The sequence below is a fragment of the Idiotropiscis lumnitzeri genome, chromosome 13, assembly GCF_059441095.1.
Source record: "Idiotropiscis lumnitzeri isolate Australia: NSW breed Sydney's pygmy pipehorse chromosome 13, RoL_Ilum_1.0, whole genome shotgun sequence".
Classification (NCBI taxonomy): domain Eukaryota; kingdom Metazoa; phylum Chordata; class Actinopteri; order Syngnathiformes; family Syngnathidae; genus Idiotropiscis; species Idiotropiscis lumnitzeri.
In genome coordinates, this window is record NC_142403.1 from 15,699,167 (window position 1) to 15,727,070 (window position 27,904).

The window sequence follows — 27,904 nt, forward strand, 5'->3', positions numbered from 1 at the left end:
AATGAAAGAAGTGAGTTAATGAGGGGGGGGGGGGGGGGGGGGGCGGCTAAAGGTCAGTGTAACGAAAAGCTTCCGATCAATGATTAGCTCGGCCTCAACCGATATGACCTGCACTCTGCGTAAGTGTCATGCAATCGGGATGCCACAGCAAAGGGGCGGGACATCTATTTGGTTGCAACCAAGGACTGTACTTGACTTTTTTTTTTTTTTCAGGATTTAACTTCAACTCCTTACAATTGAAAAAGGATCTCTGTACCGTAATGTAACATTTCATATTTGATCATATATAACTTGAGCGTTTTTGAACCGAGCAAATTACAAAGTTCATTATTTAGAATACACAAAAAGTGACTCCAGTCTGCCTGCTCAGAACATCCGAGGTGCTTTTTTTTTTTCTTCTCCTCAAAACGAGCAATGTGTGAATTGTTTTTATGGCTTAATGGTAACATTCTTACACTTGTAGGACAGTTCAAAATGTTACTTCAAATATCGCCTGTAGAGCTCTGAAAGGCGACTGGCTCCCCAGGACTCAGACCTTTTGAGGTTCTACTGTACATTGCTGTGGTGGAATTTTTCCATAAATAGGAAGCAGTAAAAGTAACAAAAGACAAAAAAGAAAATGTGTTGGACAAAAGCAGTGAGGGCCTCTCTATATGCAGCTCAAACAAAGGCTAAATGACAGGCCTGGCCAGCCGTAATCAAATCTTTTGGCGGAAACATGACGGGACAAGGAATGCAATGGGATGTTAACCGGTATACATTCCTCTTATCATTCTCCTCAACCCAGACGAGATCATATCTGAATGCAGGAACGGGATATTTAGTAGCGACGCAACCAAATACGGTGAAAATTCTCGTGGTCTCCTCGCTGGTAAAAAGAAGAGGGTGGTTTCCTTCCCAAACGTCAATTATGATCCAAAGCCTTGCTCTCGTCGCTCGGGATAATCTTCCTCAGCAGGGCTCAATTATAGTTTATTTCCAGCTCCCCAGCTCAACTCCACGCGATCGGGTGAAAGAAAAAAAAATAAACATGTTGAGAGCGCACTAAGTCCTGTGCTGTTTTATGCTACACATAAGATGAACAACTTCACTCGCGACAAAAATCATTTTGTAGGATACTACTTTCTATTTGACCAAATTATTCATCATCATCATGTTGTTATGGCCGCACTATCAATAAAGTGGAACACCGTCGATTACCTCGCAATCACTGTATCATGATCGGCATTGTTGAAAAAAATATTGTTATCCTATCAACAGGAGAAGTCAAGTAAAAAAAAAATAAATCTTTTCAATAAACGTTCAGGAAATGGATGAATGTCGATGTTCAAGTCAGTGGTCCTTAATCTTTTGACCGGTGCAGACTGGTTCATACACATCCATAAGTTTTGTGAACGGGCAACCTTAATTCGGTCACTATGGTAACGTAACAGATGGCATAGAACAACTGTAACGTGCATGAACGAGCAACACAAACACTGGGGTATTTCGTAAATATTACAATAAACGTGAAGCCATATTTTTATTTAGGCTTTGTACATGGTCTGGTTTTTTTTGTTGTTGTTTTTTTTAACTCATTTTGCTACCTTGTTTAATATTAGCTGGAGGCGACAAAGACGATTAGCATATTGACATGCGTCAGGAGTCCATCATAGAGGGATGTAAAGGAGCGAAGACGGTCACGTTTCAAAATAAAATATTTTTCAGCCTTAAATAATATTTTTTCTTTTGTCTGTGCGGCCTGCCGTAGCTTGGTCCAAAGTGGCCCGGTGATTGAGGGCTACTGTCCTAACTCTAAATTGCATATAATTCTGATGAAGCTACCCGTTTCTATGCTTCAAAGGGCGCAGCCATTTTGACATTCTCTTGCCACCTGCTGTCGACAAAAATTTACTTCAAAGAGGCCTGCATGGCAAATATCATTTGACGACCATATCCAGAACACAATACAATACAACTTTATTTATATAGCGCATGAAACAAGAAGACAAATCTTGGCAAGGTGCAGTCTACGTCTTGTCTAAACTGGCGCGGAAAAAATAAGGTCTCTGTGCTTACTTCCTGGTAGGCTGCTACGTCAGCGCTTCCAAATACGGGCACGCAGGCTACGGGGCACCGTCGACTTTCTGCCCTGCCGCGAATGTTATTCCACACTGAACGAGTGCATCATGAAAAGGGTCAACCCAACTCTTGCGCCTGATGTCACCCACTAGGGCATGCCCCCCAAGGACATACATCCCACTTGGATACGACAGTACGTACAGTACATTGTCTTTTATGTTTTGTTATGCTTTCATACAATACAGTGGTATTTTTCTTGACTATTTTGGAGTAGGTGCTAGAAAAGTTGAATGGCAATAGGGAAAATCCATTTGATTTACAGTACATTTTCGGGATAACAGAAAGAATTATACATCCAAGTGAACTCATTTACTGCCATTGACGGCTAAAGACGTCAAAGATCCATTTTTATTTACTCGGCTGGTAGTGAATGAGCTAAGGTACTACTATCTGGGTTAAATGCAAAAGCAAGATTTAGACAAGGTGGTCTAGTTTTCATGTAATCAATCTGCCTTGAAGTGACATTTACAAGCACAATTGCGGATGAAAAGCTGCCGGCCTTGTTGAAACAGGTGACCGGTACGCTGAATGGGGGTGATGGACCAATGGAGCAGATGCTAAAGGGCCTTCATCAGCCCAAATATTTGCTCAGTCCTGTGCGTCAACGCACTTTCCGCAGTGCAAGGCCACCGTCAGCAGAAGCACGAGCAGGAGGACACTAATTAGAAAGGTGGACGACGCATAGAAAATGGCGGCGAGACCAAATATGCGGGTGTTTTGATTTCACGCGAGCATTTTGAAGAGAGTTTTACGCTCTGTCTGCAATGCTGACTTGGCTGATAATCCATGCGGGCCAGTTTAGAGGAGGGGTGGGTGCTCACAGTCTGGAAATTTCAGAGAGCTCTCAGCTCAGTGTTTCAACGCTCTGCGCTTCAATGCCATTAATGTCTCACCGGATTAAAAACAAACACTCATTCAAGGCAATCCTGCCTCTGCGAAACTCTGAAATGTAGTGAACTAGGGCTGAACAATTTTTGGAATTCAAACTGACATCGCAATTTAGTAAAATGCTATTTTGAAATTGCAAAGGCTGTAATCTGGGGGTGGGGGAAAATTATGCACAACCTATCTCCAGCTCTTGCATAGAAAAATAAAAAAAAGCATCTTTTAAAAGCTCTGTGTATTTTGGTGAATTTTTGGCTACATGTGTTGCACCACCATTTGTGTTACAATGTCATTACATGCATGGGTTGTAACACATTGACACAGATGCTATACATACACATCTTTTGTCACAGGTGTCAAACTCAAGGCCCAGGGGCCAAATCTGGCCCTCCATAGCACTTTATGTAACCCGCGAAAGAGAAAATCAAGTGTGTAAACTTCAATAATACTTGCTAAAATATGAACCACAATTTATAATCTTCATATGCCTGTGACATGTTTTACACCTCTGGTCTTTGGTGTTTTCCATTATGTGCTGGTGTTTAACTAGTAGACTAAAGGCTAAGTAAGCTATTTTTTTCCAAGTTCGCATGTGGGCCTTAGTTTGCCCACGCCTGCTTTATTCGATATCGAAACACTTTGGGCATGTTTTCAATATCCCCCATGTATATATGGTCATACTACTTACTTGTAAGAAAGACACTCATTCTACTACTGTGACCAAGAGGGTACCAGTGCATGGACTTTAAGATGGTTATCAAGAATATGGAGTCAATGCTCAAATAATTTTCTGTAAATACACAAAGCAAAACAAATGCTTCACTATGTGAAGTGACGTGACGAGAATTTAAGTCCTCAGGTCAATCTCAGCCCTATCATGGTTGGACATGTGGCTACAGTCAGCCATCCTAAATAGAGAAAGAGAGATAGATAAAGAGAGAGAGGGGGGGGGTGACCTCTGAGGGGGGGGGGGAGAGAGAGAGAGAGAGAGAGAAGAGAGAGAGAGAGAGAGGGAGAAAAGTGTAACCTCCCCCAAAATGAAGTACCATGTTAGGCTTTTTATTCCTTTGTTAATGACATCCAATTTACGTGTTTGACAATTCTAAAACGGGAGATGAGTTTAAAACGGCACCGTTAATTACACGACTTAACCCAACATCCTTCCAGCAGCTTTTTTAGCTCATGTATTGGTGGCGAATGTAAAGAGAGATGCTAGTTAGCCAAAACAGCCAAGTTTGAAGTGAATGTTTTCACACCCCGCGGAAGGCTGCACCGCTAACCGCCTTATGAAAAGGAACTCGTGTGGACTATATGACACTTTAACTCCTCGCTAGGTCCGCTTTAAGACTGCTTTTCAACCTCTTCACTTCCCCCGCCCCCTCCCCCCTCCTCTAAACGACAAAGTTAGCGTGCGGTAACGTTGCCGACAACATCACGATACAAATGACCACCACGTTCTTCGTTTTTTCCGACACAACAACGGCGTTACTTACAACTTTGTTCCCCTCTATGTCTTCTCTTGATCTTATCCGTCGCTCTCCTGTTATAGTTCCGCTATGCGGCTGGCTCGCACACTTCATTCGCCGAACAAGCTCCAACGTCCTGGCCCTTCTCCATTGGAAGGATTTGCGTAGTGGTGTGATTTGTTGTTTTTTTTCCTCTTCAATCTGCTTCGGTGTTGAAAGTGTCTGTCACAGAAAGCCTGTGGTCACTTGGCCCCGCCTTCCACCGTTTTGATTGGGTCCACGACAGTACGCCTACATCGAGTACAGCGTCCCATAGACCACATCAGGTGTCGATCTAACAAAAAGCAACCGTTGATTGGACGACGTTGTGAGGGTGACATTCCTACGGGCTTGCTCGCTTTAATTCTGGCGTACACCGGAGAATCTCCAGACGGGCGGATGCGTCGCTTAATGATTACAGAAAATTCATCAAGGACACAAAATACCCTAAAAGGAAGATACCCCGACCGCTGCGTAGACAGGCGACGTCACACACGTTGTTTAAAGTGTAGTTTGTCAATGAGAGACCTGCAATGGTTCGACATAGTTTCATGAACTTAAATGCAAATAAAAAAAATACATACTATTCAACAAGAATAAATATTAGAATATCCATCCGTTAACCGAGCCGTTTATCCTCAAAAGGGTCGCGGGAGTACACTCTGAATTGGTTGCGAGCCAATCGCAGGACACTCTTAATTAAAATAAATAAATAAATAAATTAAATAAACGCATTTATAAAATCGTTCATCCATTGCTTCTGTTGTGTCAGAAAATACATCAACAACACAGTAATAACTTTTAAATGTATTTTTACGGCATCAAAAACATTCTCAACTGTTTATTTTTAGTCACAACATTAAATTAATAAATGCAAATACGAGTACCATAAGTAAAATAAACCAAACAAAGATATGTTTTCACTTGTCCCCCGATTGATTGTAATTTATACTTTTAAAATACTTTCAAACGCCAATAAAGACTACAAAAAACAGTGCATTTAACGACTGTACTGTATACTGTACCGTTATTTTTGGATGAAAGAACAACACCGCTCTCTAGAGGTGATTTACTGCAAGTGCTGTTTATTTATCTAGTTTCCCAATGTACCGTATCCCGGCATGACACATTTACTTTTGTATTTTTTTTCGTCATTCTGTCGGTGAAGCCTGATTTGCTTTCTTACACTCTTCACACACATGTTGACAGGACCTTTGTCCGCCCTTAAAGGGGCCAGACCAGGGCCCAGACCAAGGCCCAAACGGCGGCTCGATCCCAGGGCCCAGCTCTTGGAATTTGCGACGACAGATGCCGATGTAAGATGCTTTCCCCACGGCATAGCCAAGGATTCCAGCAACTGAAAATTAAATCATCTTGAGTCAGATTATTAAAAAAAAAAATGCAATTTTGAAACAAAGAGAACAAAAAGTCACGTTTAAACCTGCTAGTTTTGGAAAGGGGCCAAACCGCTTGGACTTTTTCCAAACACCTGCGTAAAAATACATTACATTACATTACATCAGTGAAAGTGTTGAGATTGTAACAATAAACAGTTTGTGAGAGAAGGCTAGGGAATTATCGGAATACATGTACCCGCATTATCTATTCAGGATACAAAAAAAGGGTAACTGTATTACAGAAAAAAATCTTGTAATCGGATTATAGGTACATTTATAAGAAATTAGTGTGGGCGTGTGTGTGCGTGTGTGTGTTTTAACCATTGTAGATGAGAGCCCCCGTGACAGCCATGCTACTCACGGACAGGGGAAGAGCTAAAGAAAAGCAAAACAAAGATTGGGTCACTTTTCAAATGTCCATGGAAGGGAAAAGTTTATCATCCAAAGCATACCACATCATATGTCAATGTTAATGAGACATGGGAGCCTGGCCATTTTTATTCCCTGAGTACTCTAAATGCATCGGTGCCCTTTAAAAATATTGTAGACATGCTTCTATGGAAAGGGAAACTTGTGATCTAAAGCATAGTACATTATATACATTATGTCCAATATTGTGTGGTTATAAAACATGCTAGTCGGAACATTTTTGCTCAAACTGTGTTAGACTTCTAAAAAAAACTCTATAAATTGATTTAATGTAAATTATTTAATATGGCCCCCTGCATATTCACAATTCAACACCTCTGGATTTACTTGTTTGCAGATTTTAAAAAAAAAATGCATAAATTTTTTTTAATTGTTTTCCTCTATTGTTTTGGAGGGAGGCATTTTTCATGAAAAACGCTTATAAGTGGTTTAATAACGTTTTTTTTTGTAGAATTTTAGCTATCATTAACGTTTTTTGTTTTTTTTCAAGAAAGTGTAGCATAAAGTATCACGTGGCATCTGTTGTCATGACATGGTGGTGTTTTCAGAGGCCTCCCTCCAAAAGAATGTAAACATGAGCTTGAATGACGAGTCGCACCCCTGCGCTTTTCCGTGTGGTTCCACTTGTGCAATCCATTCATGTATTTTTATTTTTTTACAACATACCTCTATACCAGAAGCTTTGCTCTTGGCATTCTTTCCACACCTTCCTCACGTCTTCCCTGCGGATGTGTCCTTGAGAGGTGGAGCACTGAAGGGACACAGACCGGGAGAGTTTTCAGCTAGTTGTTTAATTCTGTCATTACTGTGGTTTTATAAAGTGCAATTTTTCTTGTTAAAAAACAAATTACAAAACTTATTGTTTTTGTTCTTGTGTGCTGTATCAATTAATGGCATTTGCATTCATTTTAATGGGGTAGAATGAGACGGTTTGCCAATTGTGAAAATCCATGAAATATTAAAAAGATTTATTTTTTTTAAATGGTAAAAAACAACCTCAAATATGTGAACCCACGATTGCCGAACCGCGTAGCATGCAGGTCCACTGTACAATTAAAAGTCCACCCTTCCATCCATTATGTGAACCGCTTCTCCTCACAAAGGTCGCGGGCTGCTGGAGCCTATCCCAGCTGTCTTCGGGCTGTAGACGTGGTACACCTCGGACTGGTAGCCAGCCAATCGCTGGCCACACATAGACAAACAACCATCCACGCTCGCACACACCTCAAGGAAATTCAGAGTGTCCAGCCAACCTGCCATACATGTTTTTGGAATGTGGGAGGAAACCAGAGTAACCCAGAGAAAACCCATGCAGGTACAGGGAGAACATGCACACTTCACCCAGGAAGGCCGTAGCCAGAGCCGAACCCTGCACCTCTATACAGTGAGGCGGGCATGCTAACCACAATTGAAAGTCATTGGAGCAAATTTGTCATTTTAGAAGTGGAAATCAAAGTGCACAAATCTGAAGAAGTAGCTCAGCTTCAAAAGGGTTTTACAAGCTCTACATTCACAAAAGCCACCAAAAAGATCTAATATTAAAAAATCTAACCTTCCACTCGCCATTGGTTGGATTTTCTTTCTTTCCGCTTGCTTCCGTATTCATGTTGGAGCAGCTCAGTTTCCCTATGCAACTTTTCACTCTGTGCCTCGGAACCCTTCCTCTAGTAAATACTCCTCCCTGCTTTGCTTTTGACACCGCCCCGTTTCAGAAAACACACAAGTGGCCTAACTGTGGAAAGCTGTTTGCGATTAGTAAGACAATTCAGGGCAATAGAATGCCTGGAGCTCTGTAGTAGAAAGATTTTCTTCTACTAGTGCCACTTTTGGCCAACTAGAACTGGATATCCAGCCAAAGGTCCATGTACTAGTGCGGTTTTTCCTCATCAAAGATACAGTGTATAGTATAGTCTAATTAATTACATTTTCTTCCTTGTTTGTACCACTTTTGACCTACTAGAATGATCTGAATATACAGGATGTCACATAAATGCTAAAACGGCTTTCAGATATCCTTGGTATTATTTATTCAATATCTATCTTAAAGTCTATGTACGTAGTGGACACTTTTTGTCTTCACTCAGGAGACATTTCAGTGCACTATTACAACTACTCTTACTAGTTATTTTCCATAAAGCAGTTTGAGTATTTATTCGATATCCATGATTTCCATCTTAGATTCCATGCACTAGTATGCTCTTTGGCCCTCCTCGTAATACACTCACGCTCACGAGTAGAACCATCATATTACTAGTTGTTTTTTTCCCTGCTAGTGTATGACATTTCTGCGCACTAGTAGGAAAACTTTGGCAAAGTAGTAGAGAAACTACATGTTATTAGTGAGGCAAAAATGAACACTTATCCTTGACATTCATCTCAAGGTTGCACTAATAGGCCAAACATGTCACTAATAGAAGAAACAATTTTTCTTTTGTTTTTTTTTTTGTAAAATTGTGAAATTGATTATAAAACATGGATTAATGATGGTACACGTCCAATTGGGATTGTTGATTAATCACGTATGCACGTGGGAGAGTTCCTGACCAATTTATTTGTTTATTCATTTTTGTATTCATTTATTTAATCATTTATTTTTAAAGAGCACTAGTAGCCAATCGAATTGTAGCACAGGCGGAAGTGGCACGGACCGGGTTTCGGTGGCTTCAATCATGTTTCTATTAACAAAACTGGACCAATGAACTATAAAGATGGGCCACGCCTATTTGGGATTAGAGACCAATCATATAGGTGCGTGGGAGGAGTCTCTACCGATGTGTTTCGAAGAGACAGCATAAGTGGCCAATAGAATGGGAGAATAGGCGGATGTAGCGCGGATCCGCTTCCAATCACCGTCCGCGGGGCGCGGCTTTACGTCGACGTGCTCCGCCCATTGGCCGGTCTGCAGACTTCCCATAGACAGTCGTGTGTTTCATAAAGATGCACTCTGATGCGGCCAGTAAGTAGTAGCCTCTACCGGCTCTTTTGGTCACATTATGACCGTTTACAGGCAACACAACACATTCCGAACATGAATAGAAAAGCGTTTGTCTCGACGGCGTTTCCGTAATTCGCCACCTCGGCGGGGTTCGATAAAAATTGTGCTATTTTGCGTCGGTCTCTTTGTATTTGTCAGTGCGACAACAAAGGACGTGTACAGAGTCTAAATGGACTCCAAATTCCAATTTGAGACTACACTTTTTGATTGAAATTATGTAAATCCACACCTTTGTCGGCCGCCTTGTTCGATCACACTCGATGTGTTTTTTTTTCTTTCGAATGCGAAGCTTTGGTGTCATGCTTATCTGCCTGCGTAGAGATCTTTTTCCATATCTTTAAGTCTTCGGTGACGGACGACCCAAGAATTTCGGCTCGAGGGAGTTTAGTGCACGACGTAATGAATGTGAAAATAGGTCAAATGCGTGTGTAGTTTTTTAAGAGAGTGAAAATTGTGACGCAGTTGAGTTAACATCTTTCATTTGGACCGCTCGCTATGTTTAGCCAACATTCTTGTCACCCAGATTAGCACGTATACTAATTAGCACATTCGTGTGTCGTATTTAACAAATATCGTCGTTTTCACAATGTTAAAAAAGCTTGTAAATCAGTCGGGTTGAATGTTATGTGGGGAGGGGGGGCAGATGGCTTTGAAAGAATAGCTGGTGTTGTCGGGGCCCCTGGGAATTGTAGTTCATGAAGCCTGTGACCGTGCACCACCGCCATTAGAACTCATGGCGGAAATGGACTACAAATCCCAAGCGCACACCTCGCTGAACTACTTTACAAACTCCGCGCAAGTTGCGCTGTTATTTTCGCTACGCAAGCTAACGCCAGCCCCACCGTGTCGCTTTAAAAACAACTTTGGACTGGCATTTACCGACCAACCTGAAAAAATATATATATATTTTGGAGTCACGTCAGGAGCCCGCCCTGTCGTTTCGTGGTCAAACATCACCCCGAGGCACTCTAAAGCTAAGCCGTGAACATCTATTGACACCGCTAGGCGTTAGCCGACGGACGGTCTCGGGACTTTTGACGAGGCAGTGACGTCATCTTTGTGCATCTTCGTGTCTCCTCGTACTTGACTTGAGTGCCATGTCCACAATTGCTTATAATAACCGTACCTCACGTCTTTTATTATTAATTCTTTTGACAGATTTTCAGCTGAATTCTCACTTGAATACTCTGGCCAGCATCCATAAGATCCATCACACATTGCACAGGCTGGTAAATGCATACGACAACATGTTGTGTTTGTTTCTGAAGCGTTTACTTGTTTGGCTTAAAAGCATTTGGCATCTCTTCTGGCAGAACCTCACAGAAGACGCTGAACAGGAGAGCCGCACGTCAGGTAATATCTGCAATGTTTTTGTCCCCTGAATGCAGAATTATTTTACTCCATGTTCCCATTGAATCATCCTAAGAAAATTTGTCACACGATTTTCTCATGCAGACATACAATTTTCTTGCAAGTATCTCAAAATATGTGGTTCTTAAGAATACGACATTTTTGTCAACTTTACGTTTTTCGCCTTAAATATAGTATTTTTTCTGAAATTCATGCGCAATTTTTTTATCTCATACTCAACCTTTTCTTGACATGAAATTGTTCTCACAGAACTGTAACATTTTCTTAAGTATTTAAAAAAACAGAACTTCTTCTCAAATATGCAATTTGAAATCTAATTTTATAATTACACTATTATAATCTCTCCTATATTACACTTTATTTTTTAAATTATTTTTAAAATGTCAGATACAACATTTTCCCCATTTAATACAATTTTCTTGAAAATATGGCTTGCTAAAATATACCAGAGTTTTGCTCCAATTCGCTGTCCTTTTTCTCAAATTTTTCTCCTTGAAAATACACTTCTCTCAAAATATTATGACTTCATCATAGTAAGAATGCAGTTTGTTTTAAAATCTAAGCGAATTTTAAAATGTACAAGAAAAAATTTACAAAGTGATTATGAAAAATAAAATATCCCACAAAATTGTTCGAAAAAATACTGCAATATTTTACAAAAATATTATATGATCAATTCAAAAACAATTTTAACAAAAAATATTAGAAAACAATATAAAATGTCACACAAAAAATACACAAATATTGATTTTTGATTTAGAATGATAATCTCTTTCTTTAGCTTGTTGCTCTAGAGCCATGCCCCCGAGGAAAAAGAGGAGACCCACTGCCGGAGATGACATGTCAGCGAAAAAGAGTCGCCAGGACAGGTAATATTAAAGAAAAAAAAAGTATTATTTCTTTCTTTCTTTGTGGTTGCATGCTCTACAACACTGAGGTGCATTTAAAACACAATTATACCCAAGTTAAACAATCAGCTGTAATTTATTAGCTCATCAGAGCTATCATTTTACAGTATAGTTGTATTTTTGTCGGGGAAAAATAACTTTTATAATTGTCACTTGTATAGCGCTTTTCTACCTTCGGAACTCAAAACATTTCACGCTATTACCTCATCTACCTACTGATTGACATACCGTCAGGAGCAACTGGATGTTCAGTATCTTGAGTGGTGCAAAAAAGTGCAGAAATATATTAAAAATACATTAAAAAAATAAATAAAATAAAGGTTTACATGGTGAGGTGGGCAAAGTTCAAATATTGGGACAAGTAGCACAGCATTCTTTTGTTTGCTATTTCACTTATTAATCAATACAACTTCCTTCTGCACCTTGTCCACCTTCAGAAAAATTGACTCGCCACTCATTCGCGAGGAGGACACCTTTTCCAACAAAAGATGCTTGGAGTGGTTCTACGAATATGCGGGTGAGTCGACGTTTTGTTGATTGAAATGGCATTGTTTTGGTCATGTGATGCGTGATGTTCGTCTCTGTTAGGCTGCGATGACGTGGTGGGACCGGAGGGCATGGAGAAGTTCTGTGAGGACATCGGCGTGGAACCCGAGAATGTAAGATGACTTGCACCTTTTATCCAGAATTGCACCCAAACTGTTTTGATAGGAAACACTCTAAAGTACTCCCCCACCACCACCCAAAGTTTACCGTCTAGGCAATATTTTCTAAGCTCAGGATTCTGAGGTGCCATACACATTTCAAACTAAAATAAGACAAACTATTCACCATCTGAAGTTAATTCACAGGACCGTTTGTTTGCAAACTTTGCACATGTGATATTAGATTAATTAAATTGCTCATATTGTACAGAGCAGTGGAATCCTTTGTCACAGCATCTTCCTCTGAACACTCCCAAGCAGCAGTCAGCATTAGCACATAACCTTCAAGCTTCTGCTAGAAAGTAACCCCCCCCCCCCAAAAAAAAATGACAGGAAAAGACAACAGGAACATCTGATCTTTATTTGAGGTTAATCAGAGGCACCTCAAATATTGGCAGGTATGTGATTGGTTCATTCCCACCTCAGCCACATCCCAAGAAATCAAAGGAGGGTGTGCGCATCAGTTGTTTAATTTTTACTTCCCCTCTTGAGAAGCCCCCCCCCCCATTAGAGTTGTACCTACTTTTAATATTCTCTATAACAAGGTCCGATGGTGGTGTTTTGTGTTTTACAGGTGGTGATGCTGGTGCTGGCGTGGAAGCTGGATGCTCAGAGCATGGGCTACTTCACTCTGCAGGAGTGGCTAAGGGGCATGGGCTCGTTGCAGTACGTACGCCACCCTTTTTTTTTTTTCTTCTTTTTTTGGGGGGCGGTGGGCTTTGTTCTCCATGTGACTGATTCGCACACTCTCGCCAGGTGTGACTCGACAGAGAGGCTGAGGAACTCGCTGGACTTTTTGAGGTCCGTTCTCAATGACAGCACCAGCTTTAAGTTAATTTACCGATACGCCTTTGACTTTGCCAGGGTGAGTCTGACAAATGTGAAATCACAGTGTTTGTGTAAGCTGATTTGAAGGAGATATGTTGAAGTGAGTCGAGGAGTTCCATTTGAAAAAAGTAGTGCTTTGCTGCCATCTTTTGGCGCGTGTAATGATTTGTCTTTTAATGTTAGACGTTACCGAGATACTTGGAGAACCAGCTAAACTATTACAAATATATTTGACAAAAATATATTGGCTTTAAGTAATTGAGTATTTTTTTAATGTGTGTGTGTGTGTGTGTGTGTGTGCGCGCGGTTTGGCAGGAGAAGGATCAGAGGAGTTTGGACTTGAACACGGCTAAGTGCATGCTTGGGCTTCTGTTGGGAAAGACGTGGCCCCTCTTCCCGGTCTTCAATCAGTTTCTAGAGGTAAGGACGGCTTGTTGGCGACCCGCCGCAGAGGAATTAATGGTCATGTAAAGGACCTCTTTTAGGCTTCAAATGTTGCACATGTATCGAGGGAAAAAGTATTACAATCATTTTAGAATAAATTGTCAGTAATTTGCTTTTGTGCTTTTAAATGTTTAGAAAAAAAAGTATAAGAACAGTGCTACGGTGCTGTGCAATATTTTAAATACCATTTTAATATGCTAACATTTCAAAAGAGTTTGGATGAATGTTAATCACTATTATAAAAGTATAAGAAAGTAAATTAGCTCACCCTATAAAAGAGGCCAGGTGGACACTTAATTGAGTTTCCAGAGCGATACTCTCAGCTCGTGCCATTTTTACTAGTATTGTTCGTGTAATCTAATGTGTAAGATTTGCATTAATTTTGGTTAAAAAAAAATTATTGGGGTTTAAAACTTGTGACTAATTAGAGGAGAGAAACAATGATTATGACGTAATTTTGGTACTGCTTGATTTCCCTCAGCAATCCAAGTACAAAGTAGTCAACAAAGACCAGTGGTGTAACGTGTTGGAGTTCAGCCGGACAATCAACCTCGACCTCAGCAACTACGATGAGGACGGAGCCTGTAAGTCTGCCCCGTGTTGAACCTGACCCCTGACCCCTGGGGCGATGCCAACGTCATGTCTCGCGATGTGTTTTGGGCTGCACGTCAACTAGAATCATTTGAAACAGCATCGCACAGATGTTTCCTCAAAGGAAGACCCGCTTTTTTTTTTTAAACGTTATTATGTCAATTTGAGCAACTTTACAACTGACACAGCACGCCAACTAAAATCTTCCTTTTCTCCCACCAGGGCCTGTCTTGTTGGACGAGTTTGTGGAATGGTACAAGGAAAGACAGATGTCCTAGCTACAACTGCAAAAAAAAAAAAAGCAAACATCAGAAATACTGTGACGACCGCAACGATGCGACTCAACGTGAAAACAAATAAAATGAAAAAAAACAGCCAGGTGGGGGTGGGTAGCTGGTGGGTGCACGTTACCAGATCTGGTAAAGTCGGCGAGCTAGCACGGCTTAGCCCTAACCCTCCTTTGCCATTTTCCTCCAGGAAAATTAGAAAGTATTGTGTAGGTGGGAGAAGGCTTAAAAGGTGAGCACATTTAGAAAATTAAAAAGTCACATGGTGGGTTCCCATGGCAGGTTTCAGCTGCCTGTGATGTTTACTTGATTAGTGCCAGTCATCTTTTTCCTTCCCCCTTTTTTTTTTTTATTTCAGCACCAAACAAAACCACATTGCTGCTAATTCCATTTGGGAGGGCCAGAGAGAGGCCCCCCCTCCCTCAGAGCATTTATTGGTCCCCGCACCGGGCCAATTGATGCGTCCACTTAGCTGTGCCTCAAACTTTACCACACACATAGATTTCAGATGTACATATGTGTAAAGATTGGGAGCCTGTTTGACGTCAATCCCGCGGTCAGTTTTGTCCCTCACGTGTGGTTCAGTCTTCCTTTTTAGTCCGATAGTTTCAGGTAGCATCCCCCCCCCCCCCCAGGTCGGAACTGTATAATAGCTCTCTGCTGTTTTTTTTTTTTCTTTTGGTACACATTTCTGTCATTCTGGCTGTGCTGTGACGCTGACTCGTCCAAATGATTTTTAATATTTGCATGCAGCTCCCGACAGAGCCATTTTTTTCCTGTACAGAAATTTGTGCAAATGTTTCGTGCTTAAGATTTTTTTTCTTTTTTATATTCACCATCATGATTATCGTTTGGTTTCCCGACAGGAACTCATGATTGTGTTTATTGTAGTTTATTGATGTTAAGACCTGGAAAAAAAACATACGTGTAACCTCATGGTGGAACCTTTTGATGCCGCACTAAAAACCTAGAGTGGCATACGTGGCGGATTTAGTTTATTTATTAGCAGTGCATCCGTTGACTTGGCGCGCACACAGAAATGACACCACCACTGGTTTCACTGTTTGTGAAATAGACAACACGCGGTTGTGTATAGATTGAATTCATGTTCTCGTATGATCTTGTGACAATGCAGGAAGGTGAACGTGCTTGTCCCAGCTGTATATATGTATGTAAAACTACGTGTCTATATGTCACTTTTCGCTATAACCAATGTCTATATACTTAAATAAAAAGGGTTTATTAACTTAACTCCACTTAGCTTGTTAGGAGAGCTTTATTTATGACGGAAAATCTGCAAAAAAGTATTACACCATGGCAGAGAATCAAGGTTATTCCAGGTATGAATACCCAACTAGTTACATTAACGCAGTGCTTCTCAAATAGTGGGGGGGGCCCGCGATGCTGAGGGGGGCTCGAGTGACCCAGGGGAACATGCTTTTTTTTTTTTATGCTGTACCACAATAAAGTGTAATTGCACATCCACTCCAGTGGTTGGCAGTGGCGCTCTCAGGTGGTGGTGGCAGTGCGCACATTTTTTCTTCTTGCTCGTGGTGGGGGCGGAACATAAAATAATTGTCAAGCACTGCATTAACGTAGCACAGGTGAACATTAGAAGATGGTGTTTCCAAACCTTTATTGAGCCAAGGCCAATTTACGTAAGAAATTTCATGGCACACTAAGTTACACAAAGTATATACTGTATATTAAAATAATGATCTTAAATTACTCAAATGTACTTGGTGTCAAATCTAAGCCGATTCAATCTATTCATACATAGACATCATTTGTAATAAATTTAAGTTTTCATGCCGATTAAGTGAAATTGGATCTTTAACGTAAGTCTATAAATCAAGTATGTTTTTATTTCCTAAGGGTGATTTACAGAAATAAGGTAAAAACATCTTTACACTCATTTATAACTCATGAACTTTGATTGCTGGCAGAGACCAAACCTTACAAAAATATATTCCCAATAGTCATAACGTACATGTAAATTAATCATAACACAAAATAAATCGCAATGTTCTATTAAAATAATACAGCAAAGAGTTTTGCACCCTGAAAACCGTCTCAAAAGGCTTTAATTAAATTTTTTTTTCACGTTACACCTGGCTAATGCTTGCTCTATAAGAACTTTTGGAATTCCTCGTTAACTCCACGGTCTCATCTGGCAACGGCGTTGTTGGTATGGCAGGCGGAATATCCTGAGTCGGAAGTGTATGTGTCCTGTAGTGGAGGTTGTCGTACGGAACGTCTTCTGCAATGTTTGCTGAGGTATAAGAGACAGGGACTTCTGATCTCTCCTGGTTAAAATTCCCAGAAGCGCCACTTGGTTGGAAGGAGTTCACTTTTTCATCTTCCTTGTCCCATTTTTGTCTCTCGAACGACATGGCTTTCAAGGCGCCAAGTCCTCTTCTCTCCCTCTTTTCTAATGTGCTCTTCTGCATCTCATCGGTGCTGAATGATGACAAGTAACCACTGCTTAGGTCGAGAGATCTTGTCACGGTTGTGCTCGCTATATCCTGTTCTACCTCCTGGGTAATTGACCCAGCTAGAGATTTTTGGAGCCCTTCAAGTGAAGATGGTGGGGTTGAGTCTGGATGTTTGGAGGGATCAGACAGGCGGGTCCTCAGTCCTGTCCATCGTATCGCAGCAGATGGGCCCTCAGTCGGGCTTCTAAATGGTCTCGGGGCAAGGGATGGGATCTCGGATCTGGCATTATAGGAGGAACGACTTTGCGTACTCATTATTTTCACACCTGATAAATCTCTTTTAGGGGGAGTATCAGACCCTGGACTGGGAGTGCTCTTTGGGGCAACATATGGGTTCTGGTATCTAGCCATATAGGGTAACTGGTATCTGGTACTATAGGAGGAACCATGTTGTGTTTTCTCTCTGTTCACCCCTGATGGATCCATAGTAGGAGTGTCATCCTCAAAGCCCGGATCGGGAATGGTCGTAGGGGCAGGAGATGGGCTCTGGTATCTGGCACTATAGGAGGAATGACTTTGCGTAGTCATTCTGTTCACACCTGATGGATCTCTTGTGTGGGAAGAATCACCCCTAGACCCTGGACTGGGAGTGCGCTTCGGGGCAACATATGGGTTCTGGTATCTAGCCATATAGGGTAACTGGTATCTGGTACTATAAGAGGACCCATGTTGTGTTGTCTCTCTGTTCACCCCTGATGGATCCATCGTAGGAGTATCATCCTCAGAGCTTGAATCGGGAATGGTCGTCAGGGCAGGAGATGGGCTCTGGTTTCGGACAGTATAGGAAGGACTATGTTTATCCCTGGTGGGGGTGATATCATCCCCAGATCTTGGATTAGGATTGGTTTTCGGGGAAAGAGATGGGAGTTGGTATCTAGTACTATAGGAGGAGCCATGTAGTGTAGTCATTACATCAGTGCGTTGATCCCTGGTGAAGTTATCATTTGGTGGAGGCGAAGCTTTGATAATTAAACGTCTGTATTTTATCGGCGATTCGCTGTCTAATGTAACGGACCTCTTTGCAACTTCTGTTTTCTCGCTGACTTCTGCAACCTCACCTGTCTTGTCTTCGCTATTGTTGGAGGAAGATGGCCTTGGCACAGTGGCGACATGTGACTTTTCCATTGTCGGTTGACTGAGATCAAATTGGGTGTATTCTGTGGATTCAGCTTCATTCTCACTGCTGCTTGATGAATCCAGACTTTGTTGTAGAGTAGTAGGAGCCTTTACATTCAAGTACCTCCTTATATGTGGCACACCTGGTAGACTTGACTTCCCTTCGCTTGTGGGAGCCACTGCTGATTGGTCGGCGTTGTCGGGAATTTGCGCAACGGTTAGAGGTGATTCTGTGCGTTTGATTCCTTGCCAGCCAACTAATTTATCCTCCAGTTTTGTTGTTCCAGGGTCACTTTCATTGAGGGGCACCACAGGTGGTTCACGTGCATACGATGTTATTTCAAGACGCTTTCTAAAGCGAGAGAATCCAAGATGCATGTTGGCCCACCGTGACTGGAGCTCTGGATTTATATCTGGGGTCTTGTTGCTGGTTTCGTCCCCCGTGGTCTCTGGAACAATGACGTATTTTTCTAATTTGATGTCCGAATCTCTTTTGGGACCGCGAGGGACAATTATCACGGGAGATTTAATGGAACTCTTATCTAATACCTTTAATGAGGCTTTTTCATCTTTGTTCTCTTCGTCACTGTCACTTGTGGAGCAATCTGATTTGGAAGCCTGAGGAGAAACACTATCAGAGGCCAGTTGTGGTGGTGGAGATGGCACTCTGATATCCAAACGTCTGCTGACACCCAAATATACAAGTGGCTGTGCTTGTGTCTCTGTGGCATCAACATTATTTTCGTCTAGTTCGTCTGAGCTGCTTGGTTCATTTCCTACCACTGTATGTTCTTGTCTGGCCTCATGTGACACATCAGCAGGTGCTTTAATGTCCAAACGCCACCTAACGCGAGTATCTCTACCGAGGTCAACAATGGGCCACTGGGTTTCTCTAGTAGATTCAACATGGCTTGATGCTACCATGCTATCGCTGCTAGAAACCTCAACATGAGCCGGCAATGAGGCTTTTATGTCCAGACGCCTTTTGAGTCGAGGATTACGTCCAAGACTTGTGTCTTGGTCCTGGCTTGTATTGTGCAAAGTCACAGATGTCCCCTTGAGGACTTTAGTCTTTCCGTCACTGTTAACATCCAGGTCATGCTGCAATGATCCAGGGTATTGGTTTGTTTCATCCCCAATAGTAGAGGAAGTAGGGGATAGGGCTTTGAAATCTAGACGTTTGATTCTATGAAATTCAACAGTAGGGTGTTCTGTTTCCAGGTCATGTTGATTGGAAGGTTCAGTCGGAGAGCTTCTCTTGTGTATCTCATAGTACCCTTGTCTCTGTACGTCCACAATTGTGTCCTCCTCACTGTCGCTACTGGAAGTCAACGCTGGTGACGGTCCTTTAATTTCTAAATGTCTCTTGACTCTGAAAGAATCACGATCAAGTGATGACAAAAGTCCTTGTGGATCATGCCCTGATTTGGGCAATTCTGTAATGGGGTAACTAGCTATATTTGCGGTCCCTTGTTCCTGTTTAATGCTGCTGGATGATAAATCTGAGGTTGGTAACAGCACTTGGAAATCCAAACGCCTCTTAATTCGGAAAGAATCCTCAAGATCAAGTGAGGCCCAAGATGATTGTAGGTTAGAACTTGGTATTGGCGATACTTTTATGGGATGTTGAGCATTTATGGTCCCAAGCTCCTGTTCTATTATGTGATGCGTAATTTCATACTCACAGTCGCTGCTGGACAAAGAATCAGAAGGTGGTGAAGGTCCTCTGATGTTTAAACGCCTCTTGATTTGGAAAGAATTTTCTAGATCGAGTGAGGGCCGTAGAGACTGTGGGCCAAAATGTGGGGGTGATAATGCTCTAATTGGATAACTGATTGTTTTTGTGGTCCCTTGCCCTTGTTTTGGGGCATCGTACATTGTTTCATCTTCACTTTCACTGCTGGAAGATGAATCTGAAGTTGGTGACTGTGGCTTGACGTCTAGACGCCTCTTAATTCTGAACAAATCGTCAAGATCAATTGAGGGCCAACGTGATTGTGGGTCATAATTTAGTGTTGGAGGTGGTTTGATGGGGTACCCAGGTACTTCAATGGTCCCTTGCTCTTGTTTTTTTGTGTAGTACATTGTTTCATCTAAAGTGTCACTGTTGGACGTTAAATCTGAATTTGGTGACAGTGCTCTGACGTTTAGACGCCGCTTAATTTGGAAAGTACCATCAAGATCAACAGAGGACCAAAATGCTTGTGGGTCATAAATTGATGTTGGAGGTGATTTAATTGGGTACTTTGTTACTTTTGTGATTTCCTCCTTCTGTTTTGTCAGTTGATAAGTTGTTTCATGCTCACTATCACTGCTGGATGATGAGTTAGAAGTTGGTGACAATGTTTTGATGTCTAGACGCCTCTTAATTCGGAAAGAATCCTCAAAATCAATAGAGGGCCTTGGTACTTGTGGGTCATAACTTGCTGTTAGGGGTGTTTTAATTGGGTAGGTCTCCAGTTTTGTGATTTCCTGCTCCTGTTTTTGTGTGTAGTATTTTGTTTCATGCTCACTGTCGCTGCTGGATGATGAATCAGAAGGTGGTGACAGCACTTTGATGTTTAGACGCCTCTTCATTTTTAATGAATCCTCAAGATCAAGTGAAGGCCAAGGTGCTTGTGGGTCATGACTTAGTCTTGGCGATGCCTTAGTGGGGTATCTAGTTGCATTTGTATTCTCCTGTTTCTGGGTGTGGGACGTTGTTTCATCCTCACTATTGTTTCGGGATGATGAAGCTGAAGTTGGTGATCGTACCTTGACATCAAGATGCCTCTTAATTCGGAAAGAATCCTCAAGATCAATTGAAGGCCAAGGTGCTTGTGGGTCATTGTGTGGTGTTGGGGGTGATTTAATTGGGTGCCTTGTTATATTTGGGATCACTTTTATCTGCTCTGTGATGGGAATAGTAATTTCATCTTCACTGAATGATGACGTTGGTGAAGGTGCTTTGATTTTCAGATATCTCTTAATTCGGAAAGAATCCTCGAGATCAACAGAGTGCCAAGGGACTTTTGGGTCATAACTTGATGTCGGTGACACTTTGGTGGTATACCTCGGTACTTTAGTAGTAACTTGCTCTTTTTTTGTGACATAAGTAATTCTTTCATGCTCACTGTCACTGCTCGATGAAGAACCTGAAGGTGGTGAGGATGCTTTGACATTTAGACGTCTCTTAATTCTGAAAGAATTCTCTAGGTTAATTGGGGGCCAACAAGTTTGTGGATCATCACTTGATGTAGGAGACACTTTTATTGGGTACCTAGTTACTTTGGTGGTCCCTTGCTCCAGTTTTGTGATGTGATTGGTCATTTCATCATCACTGTCGCTGTTGGATGAGGCATTTAAATTTCGTGATTTGATATCTAAATGCCTGTTGACTCTGAAGGCATTTTCAAGATTAACAGTGGGCCAGGGTTCATGTGGGTCAAGAATAGGTGTTGGTGATCTTTCAGTGTGGTACCTAGCCCCATCCTCCTGTTTTGATATGTGATGCGTTGTTTCATGCTCACTCTTGCTGCTTGATGATGAATCTGAAGATGATGAACGTGTTTTGACATTGAGACGCCTCTTGATTCTGAAAGTATCCTCCAGATCAATTGAGGGCCAAGGTGAATGTGGGTCATAACTTTGCGTTGAAGGTGTTTTAATGGGGTACTTAGTTACTTTTATGGTCTCTTGCTCTAGCTTTGTGCCGCAATTAGTCATTTTATCATGACTGTCACTGTCGGATGATCCATCTAAAGTTGGTGATCTTGCTTTGACATTTAGTCTCCTCTTAATTTGTAAAGAATCCTCAAGATTAACAGAGGGCCAGGATGCATGTAGGTCATAATTTGGTGTTGGTGAGTCTTTAGAGGAGTACCTAGTTACTTTAGTAGCTACTTGCTCATGTTTTGTGACATCATGAATTGTTTCGTGCTCAATGTCGCTGGTGGACGATGAATCTGAAGTGGATGGAGGTGCTTTGAAGTTCAGACGCCTTTTGATTCTGAAAGAATCCTCAAGATCAATTGCATGTGGGTCATAACTTGGTGTTGGTGACTCTTTATTTGGGTACCTGGGTACTTCTATTGTCCCTTGCTCCAGGTTTGGGATGTGATTAGTCCTTTCATCATCACTGTCGGTGCTGGATAATGCATCCAAAGTTGGTGATGGGGCTTTGACATCTAGACTCCTCTTAATTCGGATAGAATCTTCAAGATTAATACTGGGCCACGGTGCTTGTGGGTCATAACCAGGTGTGGGTGATGCTTTAGTGAGGTACCTACTTTCTTTAGTGGCTCCTTGCTCCTTTGTTGTGAAATGATGAGTTGTTTCAAGCTCACTGTCACTGCTGGACGATGAATCTGATGGTGGTGGAAGTGCTTTGACGTTAAGATGCCTCTTGATTTTTAAAGAATACTCAAGATCAATTGAGGGCCAGGGTGATTGTGGGTCATAATTTTGTGTTGGCGGTGTTTTAATGGGGTACTGAGTTACTTTTCTGGTCCCGTGCTCCAGGTTTGGGATGTGATTAGTCATTTCGTCATCACTGTCGCTGCTGGATAATGCATCCAAAGTTGGTGACGGTGCTTTAACATCAAGACTCCTCTCAATTCGGATAGACTCCTCGAGGTTAACTGAGGGCCAGGGTGCTTGTGGGTCATAATTGGGTGTTGGTGATGCTTTAGTGGGGTACCTGGCTCCTTGCTCCTTTGTTGTGATATGATGAGTTGTTTCCAGCTCACTGTCACTGCTGGACAATGAATCTGAAGGTGGTGAAGGTGCTTTGATGTTTAGACATCTCTTAATTCTCAACGAACCCTCGAGATCAATTGAGGGCCAAGGTGATTCTGGGTCATAACTTCGTATTGAAGTGGCTTTATTTGAGTCCACAGTTACTTTGTGCGTCCCTTGCTCCTGTTTTTGAGTGTAGTACATTGTTTCAGTTTCACTGTTACTCCTGGACATTGAACCTAAAAGTGGTGACAGTGGTTTGACATCTAGACGCCTCTTAATTCTGAACGTATCCTCAAGTTCAATTGAGGGCCAATGTGTTTCTGGGTCATAACTTAGTGTTGGAGGTGGTTCAATGGGGTACCTAGTTACTTCAATGGTACCTTGCTCCGTTTTTTGAGTGTTGTACATTGTTTCATTTTCACTGTCACTGCTAGACATTAAACCTGAAATTGGTGACAACGGTTTGACATCAAGACGCCGCTTAATTCTGAAAGAATCCTCAAGATCAATGGAGGACCAATGTGCTTGTGGGTCATATGTTGTTAATACTTTTAATGGAGGCTGTACCATGCTTGCCCTTGTTACCTCCTCGGTGTCACTACTCGAGGAGGAATGAGGAAGTGTTGACTTTACATTTAGGTGCCTTTCAATGTGAGGAATGTGGTGAAGATCGATGGCAGGCCACCTTGTGTCTGTCTCCTGGTGTGCTTCTTGATCTACAAATCCTGCTCTGTAAGCCTTTTGTGGTGCCTCTGCGAGGGGTGTTGATCCATCCTCAGTGTCGGTGCCAGATGAAGAATCTGATGCAAGTGAGCGTGCTTTTATATCTAAACGTCTCTGGACTGAGATTGTGCGCTCAAGATCAAGCGCTGGCCACTGTGTTTGTGAAACAAGTGTTGGCGGGACTGTAATTGGATGCCTCGTTTCTTCTTCTTCACTGTCACTGCTGGAGAAATTAGTTGAAGGCGCGACTCCTGCTTGAACCACCAGCCCTGTACCGGGCTTCTCCCTCAAGATTGTGGATTGATGATTACAGTCACACACTTTGATATCCATGCGTCTCCGGACGTGCATCGAGTGCTCAAGATCGACTGCAGGCCACCAAAGTTCTGTGTCCTGATCCAGGGTAGGTTCATATCCACTGGCAGACTTCAAATTAGTAAGCGTGTTGGAGACCTTGGTTTTAGCATAGCTTCTCCTCACTTCCTCCTCTTCCTGCGGATCTGGGTTGACAATGTATTGCGAAGGTTCGTCGTCGCTCATGTATGAACTGGAGCTGGACGAGTTCTTCCTGTTCAGCCTTGGCATAATTTGTCTACTGTAGTTAAAAGAATTCACGCGGCTGCTTGTTCTTGGAGATGTGCTGCGGACAGAGTCGCTGAAGTCAAATTGTTCTTCGTCATCCTCTGGTTCCGCTGCTAACATTCCTCCGTTGTTTGGTTGCGGTATCCCCTCTGGAATGGGCTCAGAGGAAAATCCTGGAATTTTATTAATGGGAATTTGAGATAATTCTGTTGAGTTCTGCTGAACAGTGTCTACTTCTTTTTGGTCCTGGTCAGAAAGTGAATCAGACAAACTTCCTCTCCTTTTGAGGTTTTGGTCTGAAAGGCCTCTTGTATCATCTGAATTCCTTTTATTCAGACTTTTCTCACTTCCTGAATCTGCATCTGAGACCATTTCACATTCAGGTATCGTACCGTTTACCCTTGTTTCGCGTTCCGTGTCATAATATTTAACATTGCTTTCTTCACTGAAGTCCACTGTGCTGAACGTGACTCTCCTTTCCCTATGAGGCCGCAACTCCACTGGGTCCTCACCTTCAGAGTAGGCATCATTGTCGTATTGTTTCTCCTCGGGTGACGAGACTGAGTTGGTTGTTTTCTTCCTGGTGATCCTCTTCCAGAGCATGTCGATGCAAGGTCTTAGGAGAACTCCCAGGATGAAGGCGACCAAAAAGGTGATGAACACAGACAAACACACAGCTAACGTTAAGTCGGACTGCGTCACACTTTGGCTTCTTTCACCACCTGCGATTCTTTCAGATACACTTCGAATTTTTCTGCTAGTTCCCGCAATATAGAGGTGAAAGACGGACACCACCTGGTGGTCCTTGGACAAACACACGTAAAGACCAGTGTTTTTCTCTGTGATAGCACTGACGAGGAGACCAGACTCAGGTTGGTTCGCAGGTGCCAATCCAGCGGGTGTCCACCATAATCCACCTAGGAATAAGTCACATTAATAGTTTCTTTGTTTATTAAGATGGTGCGCAGGATTTGTTTGGCCTTTACCTTTTTCGGCACAGGACAGCAGAACCTGAGAATCCCTGTGAACTGTCACATCTTGGTGGAGCTTCGGCTCCTTTTCAGCACTCCAACAGTTCAGATCGTCATCCTGCAGGTGGAGAACATCCACACCGGCGAGATTGGGTGGGGAAGCGCAAACCAAATCCCAGAAGTGCGATCCTCTGCTCCTGTCTAAAGCCATCCATCTTCTTATGCTCTGCATGCTGCAGTCACAGTGCCACCTGTTTCCGCTCAAGTGAATGTCTGTCCCGATGGTGTGTAGAGGGAGGTAGATTGAAGGGTGGAGCCTGGTCAACATGTTGAAGCTCACGTCGAGGATCTGCCATGAGACAAATGTTGGTGAGCACACAGCTTTAATGATTAATTATTGTCCTTCATTATCACAAGACTAATCTGTTCTTGAATCTGATTCAAGATATTGATGTAGGTCCAAATATTGTATGTTCCTCCCCAAGACTGCTGCGAATCTTTACATCACAGATGCAAAATTGAATATCAGTCGGAGTAAAAACAGGACCAATACTAACAAGATCCAGATACATTAGACATTATTCTACTCTGATACTGTTATTGGATTATGTATTTATTTACCTGGAGCTGGTGCAAATGTCGGAAGGTGTGCTGGTGCAGGCTGCTGATGAGGTTGTGTTGGAGGTGAAGCTCCCTCAGCCCACGCAGGTTGTCCAATTCTCCTAGCTGGATGGTGGCGATGCTGTTGAAGGACAGCCGCAGGACCTCCAAGGCGTCCAGATCACTTAAGCCTTTCAAGCATGGTAGACCGTAAAATTTAAAAAAAAGGCTTAGCATTACGCCACAAGCGTACTGTATTTAGCTTTTTCTTTAGATTTTTTTTTTTGGGGGGGGGGAGTTTTTAATTGTACCAGTGTTCATCACAACTGAGCAGAAAACATTTTATAGGAAATCTGATCATGTGAAGCGACTCACCTCCCAAGTATCCTTCATCCGTCAAAGTTGATGGGGAGTCATGCACTGTTTATTGTTTTACGATAGATTTAGTTAACATATTAAGAAGCGCCATCTGGTAAGATGACGCCCCTCACAAAAATTAGATTGCTCAGTAAGCATTTAACGATTTAGGCAAATTTGCTTTACTTATTTTTTTAAGGTCAGTCAGGGAAAAGAGGAAATATTTGAAGGTATCCACGGAAAATGTTTTCTCATTTTTTTCATTTATAAAAATATTTGCCTACGGACATCATAATGAAGTACTTTGTAAATGAAATCCGGTCTTGTTTCATTTGTCCGTTTATGACTCACGCATCTTCTATAAATTAAGATAAATAAATTACACATTTAGACTGTAGCTGTTCGCCGAGGGTATTCTTTCAAAGCTTGGGAATATATTGTCATTTTTAGACTGGAATCTGGTTCGAATTTCCTGCGTTCTTTTGGCGGATGTGACGTCATGGCAGTCCTCGGTGTGGTCTCACAGAGTTGCAACCAGAAACTTTTCTTTCAACGTAATGGGTTTGACATCGTCTCAGATGAGACCGCCGTCTAGCTCGCCCCAGTCAACCAGTTTCTTCCAGGCAGGCCCAAAAAAAGAAAAACCATGACATGTGCACACCAGGAAAGGAGTTGCTTGGGTTTTCTCCGGGAACTTGGGTTTCCTCCCACATTCCCAAAATATACATGGTTGGTTGATTGGACGCTCTGAATGGCCCCTATGTGTGTTTGTGAGTGTGGATGTTTGAAACTTGAAAAAAAATAAATGAATAAACTTAGTTAATGTTTTATTTTCTAAATACTGTGGTTTTCCAAAGAGATATATATATTGTTGTAATGCTTTTGTTCATTTAAAATTAAGTGTATTTATTTTCTCCGATGAGGTTCGGTTACCAAAACACTCCATCCATCTGCACCTGGTCCGGCCCCTTTGTCAAATTTTAGAACCCATTGCGGCCCGCCAATCAAAAGGTTTGCCCACCCTTGGTCTAAACTCATTTTTCCTTTCCAAACCTAAGCCTGTTGATTGGCCGTGGACGAGGTGTGCATTCTCAGGAGTGTCGTAATCTGTGATACAGCGTGACCAGATGTACCAAATGAAGCATTTACGACCCGGTGACTCACCTCGTGGTAGTCGTCGTAGCTGATTCCTCTCTGCAGATAGCAGCTGCAAGTTAGGAGCCCAAGAAGCGCACCCTTGAACCGGGGCACGCCCGTGGATGCAAAGCGACAGGCGCGCAAGGCTGTTGTTGGCCAAGCGTAGGCTGTGGAGCTGAGGAAGTGTCCGGCGCAGTAGTGTCACCCGTTCTAGGCGGTTGTGGGCAATGTCCAGATGGGCCACACAGTCCGGCATGTGTGGCATAGCCGAGAGTCCCGCCAAGGAGCAGTTCAACGTGGAAGGCCCGGGGCACGAGCAGGATGGCGGGCAAGCCATCGAGTGGCAGCGGAACCCGGCGCAGGCAAGCAGCAGCACCAAAACAATCAGAACCCGAGCCATCCTAATAATCCACACCGTCCATCGACTAAACACATCTGAAGTGCTTTAAACTTAACGGCTAAAGTCTACTTCAGTACAAACCCGCCCTAAGATGGCATTCAATCATTTACGTGCAGTTAATGCCTTACTGTCTTCCCCTTTTTACACCGAGATAAGTGCGTTCCTGACGGCCGTGCCCGCACATTCTATTCCATCATAAAAGGCTGTCATTTTCAAATGGAGCACGCGCACGCCCCAAGACCTTTAACCAAAACAAACGATAAGAGGCAGCAGCAAGCTGATACGCCATGTTTTTATTCAAACAAACACACCACAATGTTGTCAAGCAAATGGTTTGCA

General features: G+C 42.4%; 6 protein-coding genes across 9 annotated transcripts in view; 1 reads left to right on the forward strand and 5 right to left on the reverse strand.

The window, feature by feature from the left end:
- fryl (furry homolog, like) overlaps window positions 1-4,684 on the reverse strand; it is a 72,948-nt gene extending 68,264 nt beyond the window's left edge. Inside the window, exon 1 of the mRNA XM_088314194.1 lies at window positions 4,500-4,684. The gene's annotated coding sequence lies outside the window, so the exon portion shown is untranslated. The remainder of the gene's footprint in view (window positions 1-4,499) is intronic.
- An 892-nt stretch (window positions 4,685-5,576) lies between these two features.
- On the reverse strand, window positions 5,577-8,051 carry ociad2 (OCIA domain containing 2). Its single transcript, XM_088313559.1, has 5 exons — window positions 7,890-8,051; window positions 7,004-7,088; window positions 6,230-6,283; window positions 5,953-6,000; window positions 5,577-5,868 (listed from the first exon to the last, which is right to left on the reverse strand). The coding sequence occupies exons 1-5, from the start codon at window positions 7,941-7,943 to the stop codon at window positions 5,663-5,665; spliced, it is 447 nt and encodes a 148-aa protein (XP_088169685.1). The 5' UTR covers window positions 7,944-8,051; the 3' UTR covers window positions 5,577-5,662.
- A 1,164-nt stretch (window positions 8,052-9,215) lies between these two features.
- On the forward strand, window positions 9,216-14,484 carry dcun1d4 (DCN1, defective in cullin neddylation 1, domain containing 4 (S. cerevisiae)). 4 transcript variants are annotated; one of them, XM_088313952.1, is made up of 11 exons: window positions 9,216-9,293; window positions 10,491-10,561; window positions 10,646-10,685; window positions 11,485-11,572; window positions 12,049-12,128; window positions 12,200-12,270; window positions 12,890-12,981; window positions 13,072-13,180; window positions 13,459-13,563; window positions 14,069-14,171; window positions 14,401-14,484. In XM_088313952.1, the coding sequence occupies exons 1-11, from the start codon at window positions 9,275-9,277 to the stop codon at window positions 14,454-14,456; spliced, it is 834 nt and encodes a 277-aa protein (XP_088170078.1). In that variant the 5' UTR covers window positions 9,216-9,274; the 3' UTR covers window positions 14,457-14,484. The 4 variants fall into 4 exon arrangements, with proteins under 4 accessions (XP_088170078.1, XP_088170080.1, XP_088170079.1 ...); XM_088313954.1 differs by lacking the exon at window positions 9,216-9,293 and adding an exon at window positions 9,309-9,549; XM_088313953.1 differs by lacking the exon at window positions 9,216-9,293 and adding an exon at window positions 9,616-9,793.
- A 1,928-nt stretch (window positions 14,485-16,412) lies between these two features.
- Window positions 16,413-19,121, reverse strand: LOC148324688 (uncharacterized). The gene is made up of 2 exons (XM_088313742.1): window positions 17,857-19,121; window positions 16,413-17,349 (listed from the first exon to the last, which is right to left on the reverse strand). Exons 1-2 carry the CDS (start codon window positions 18,998-19,000, stop codon window positions 16,571-16,573), a joined length of 1,923 nt encoding a protein of 640 aa, XP_088169868.1. The 5' UTR covers window positions 19,001-19,121; the 3' UTR covers window positions 16,413-16,570.
- A 718-nt stretch (window positions 19,122-19,839) lies between these two features.
- On the reverse strand, window positions 19,840-22,996 carry LOC148324689 (uncharacterized). The gene is made up of 2 exons (XM_088312332.1): window positions 19,953-22,996; window positions 19,840-19,864 (listed from the first exon to the last, which is right to left on the reverse strand). The coding sequence occupies exons 1-2, from the start codon at window positions 22,994-22,996 to the stop codon at window positions 19,840-19,842; spliced, it is 3,069 nt and encodes a 1,022-aa protein (XP_088168458.1).
- Window positions 22,997-23,570: 574 nt separating this feature from the next.
- lrrc66 (leucine rich repeat containing 66) lies at window positions 23,571-27,565 on the reverse strand. Its single transcript, XM_088312333.1, has 5 exons — window positions 27,193-27,565; window positions 25,693-25,862; window positions 25,087-25,420; window positions 23,715-25,017; window positions 23,571-23,595 (listed from the first exon to the last, which is right to left on the reverse strand). The coding sequence occupies exons 1-5, from the start codon at window positions 27,563-27,565 to the stop codon at window positions 23,571-23,573; spliced, it is 2,205 nt and encodes a 734-aa protein (XP_088168459.1).
- Between the last annotated feature and the right edge of the window lie 339 nt (window positions 27,566-27,904).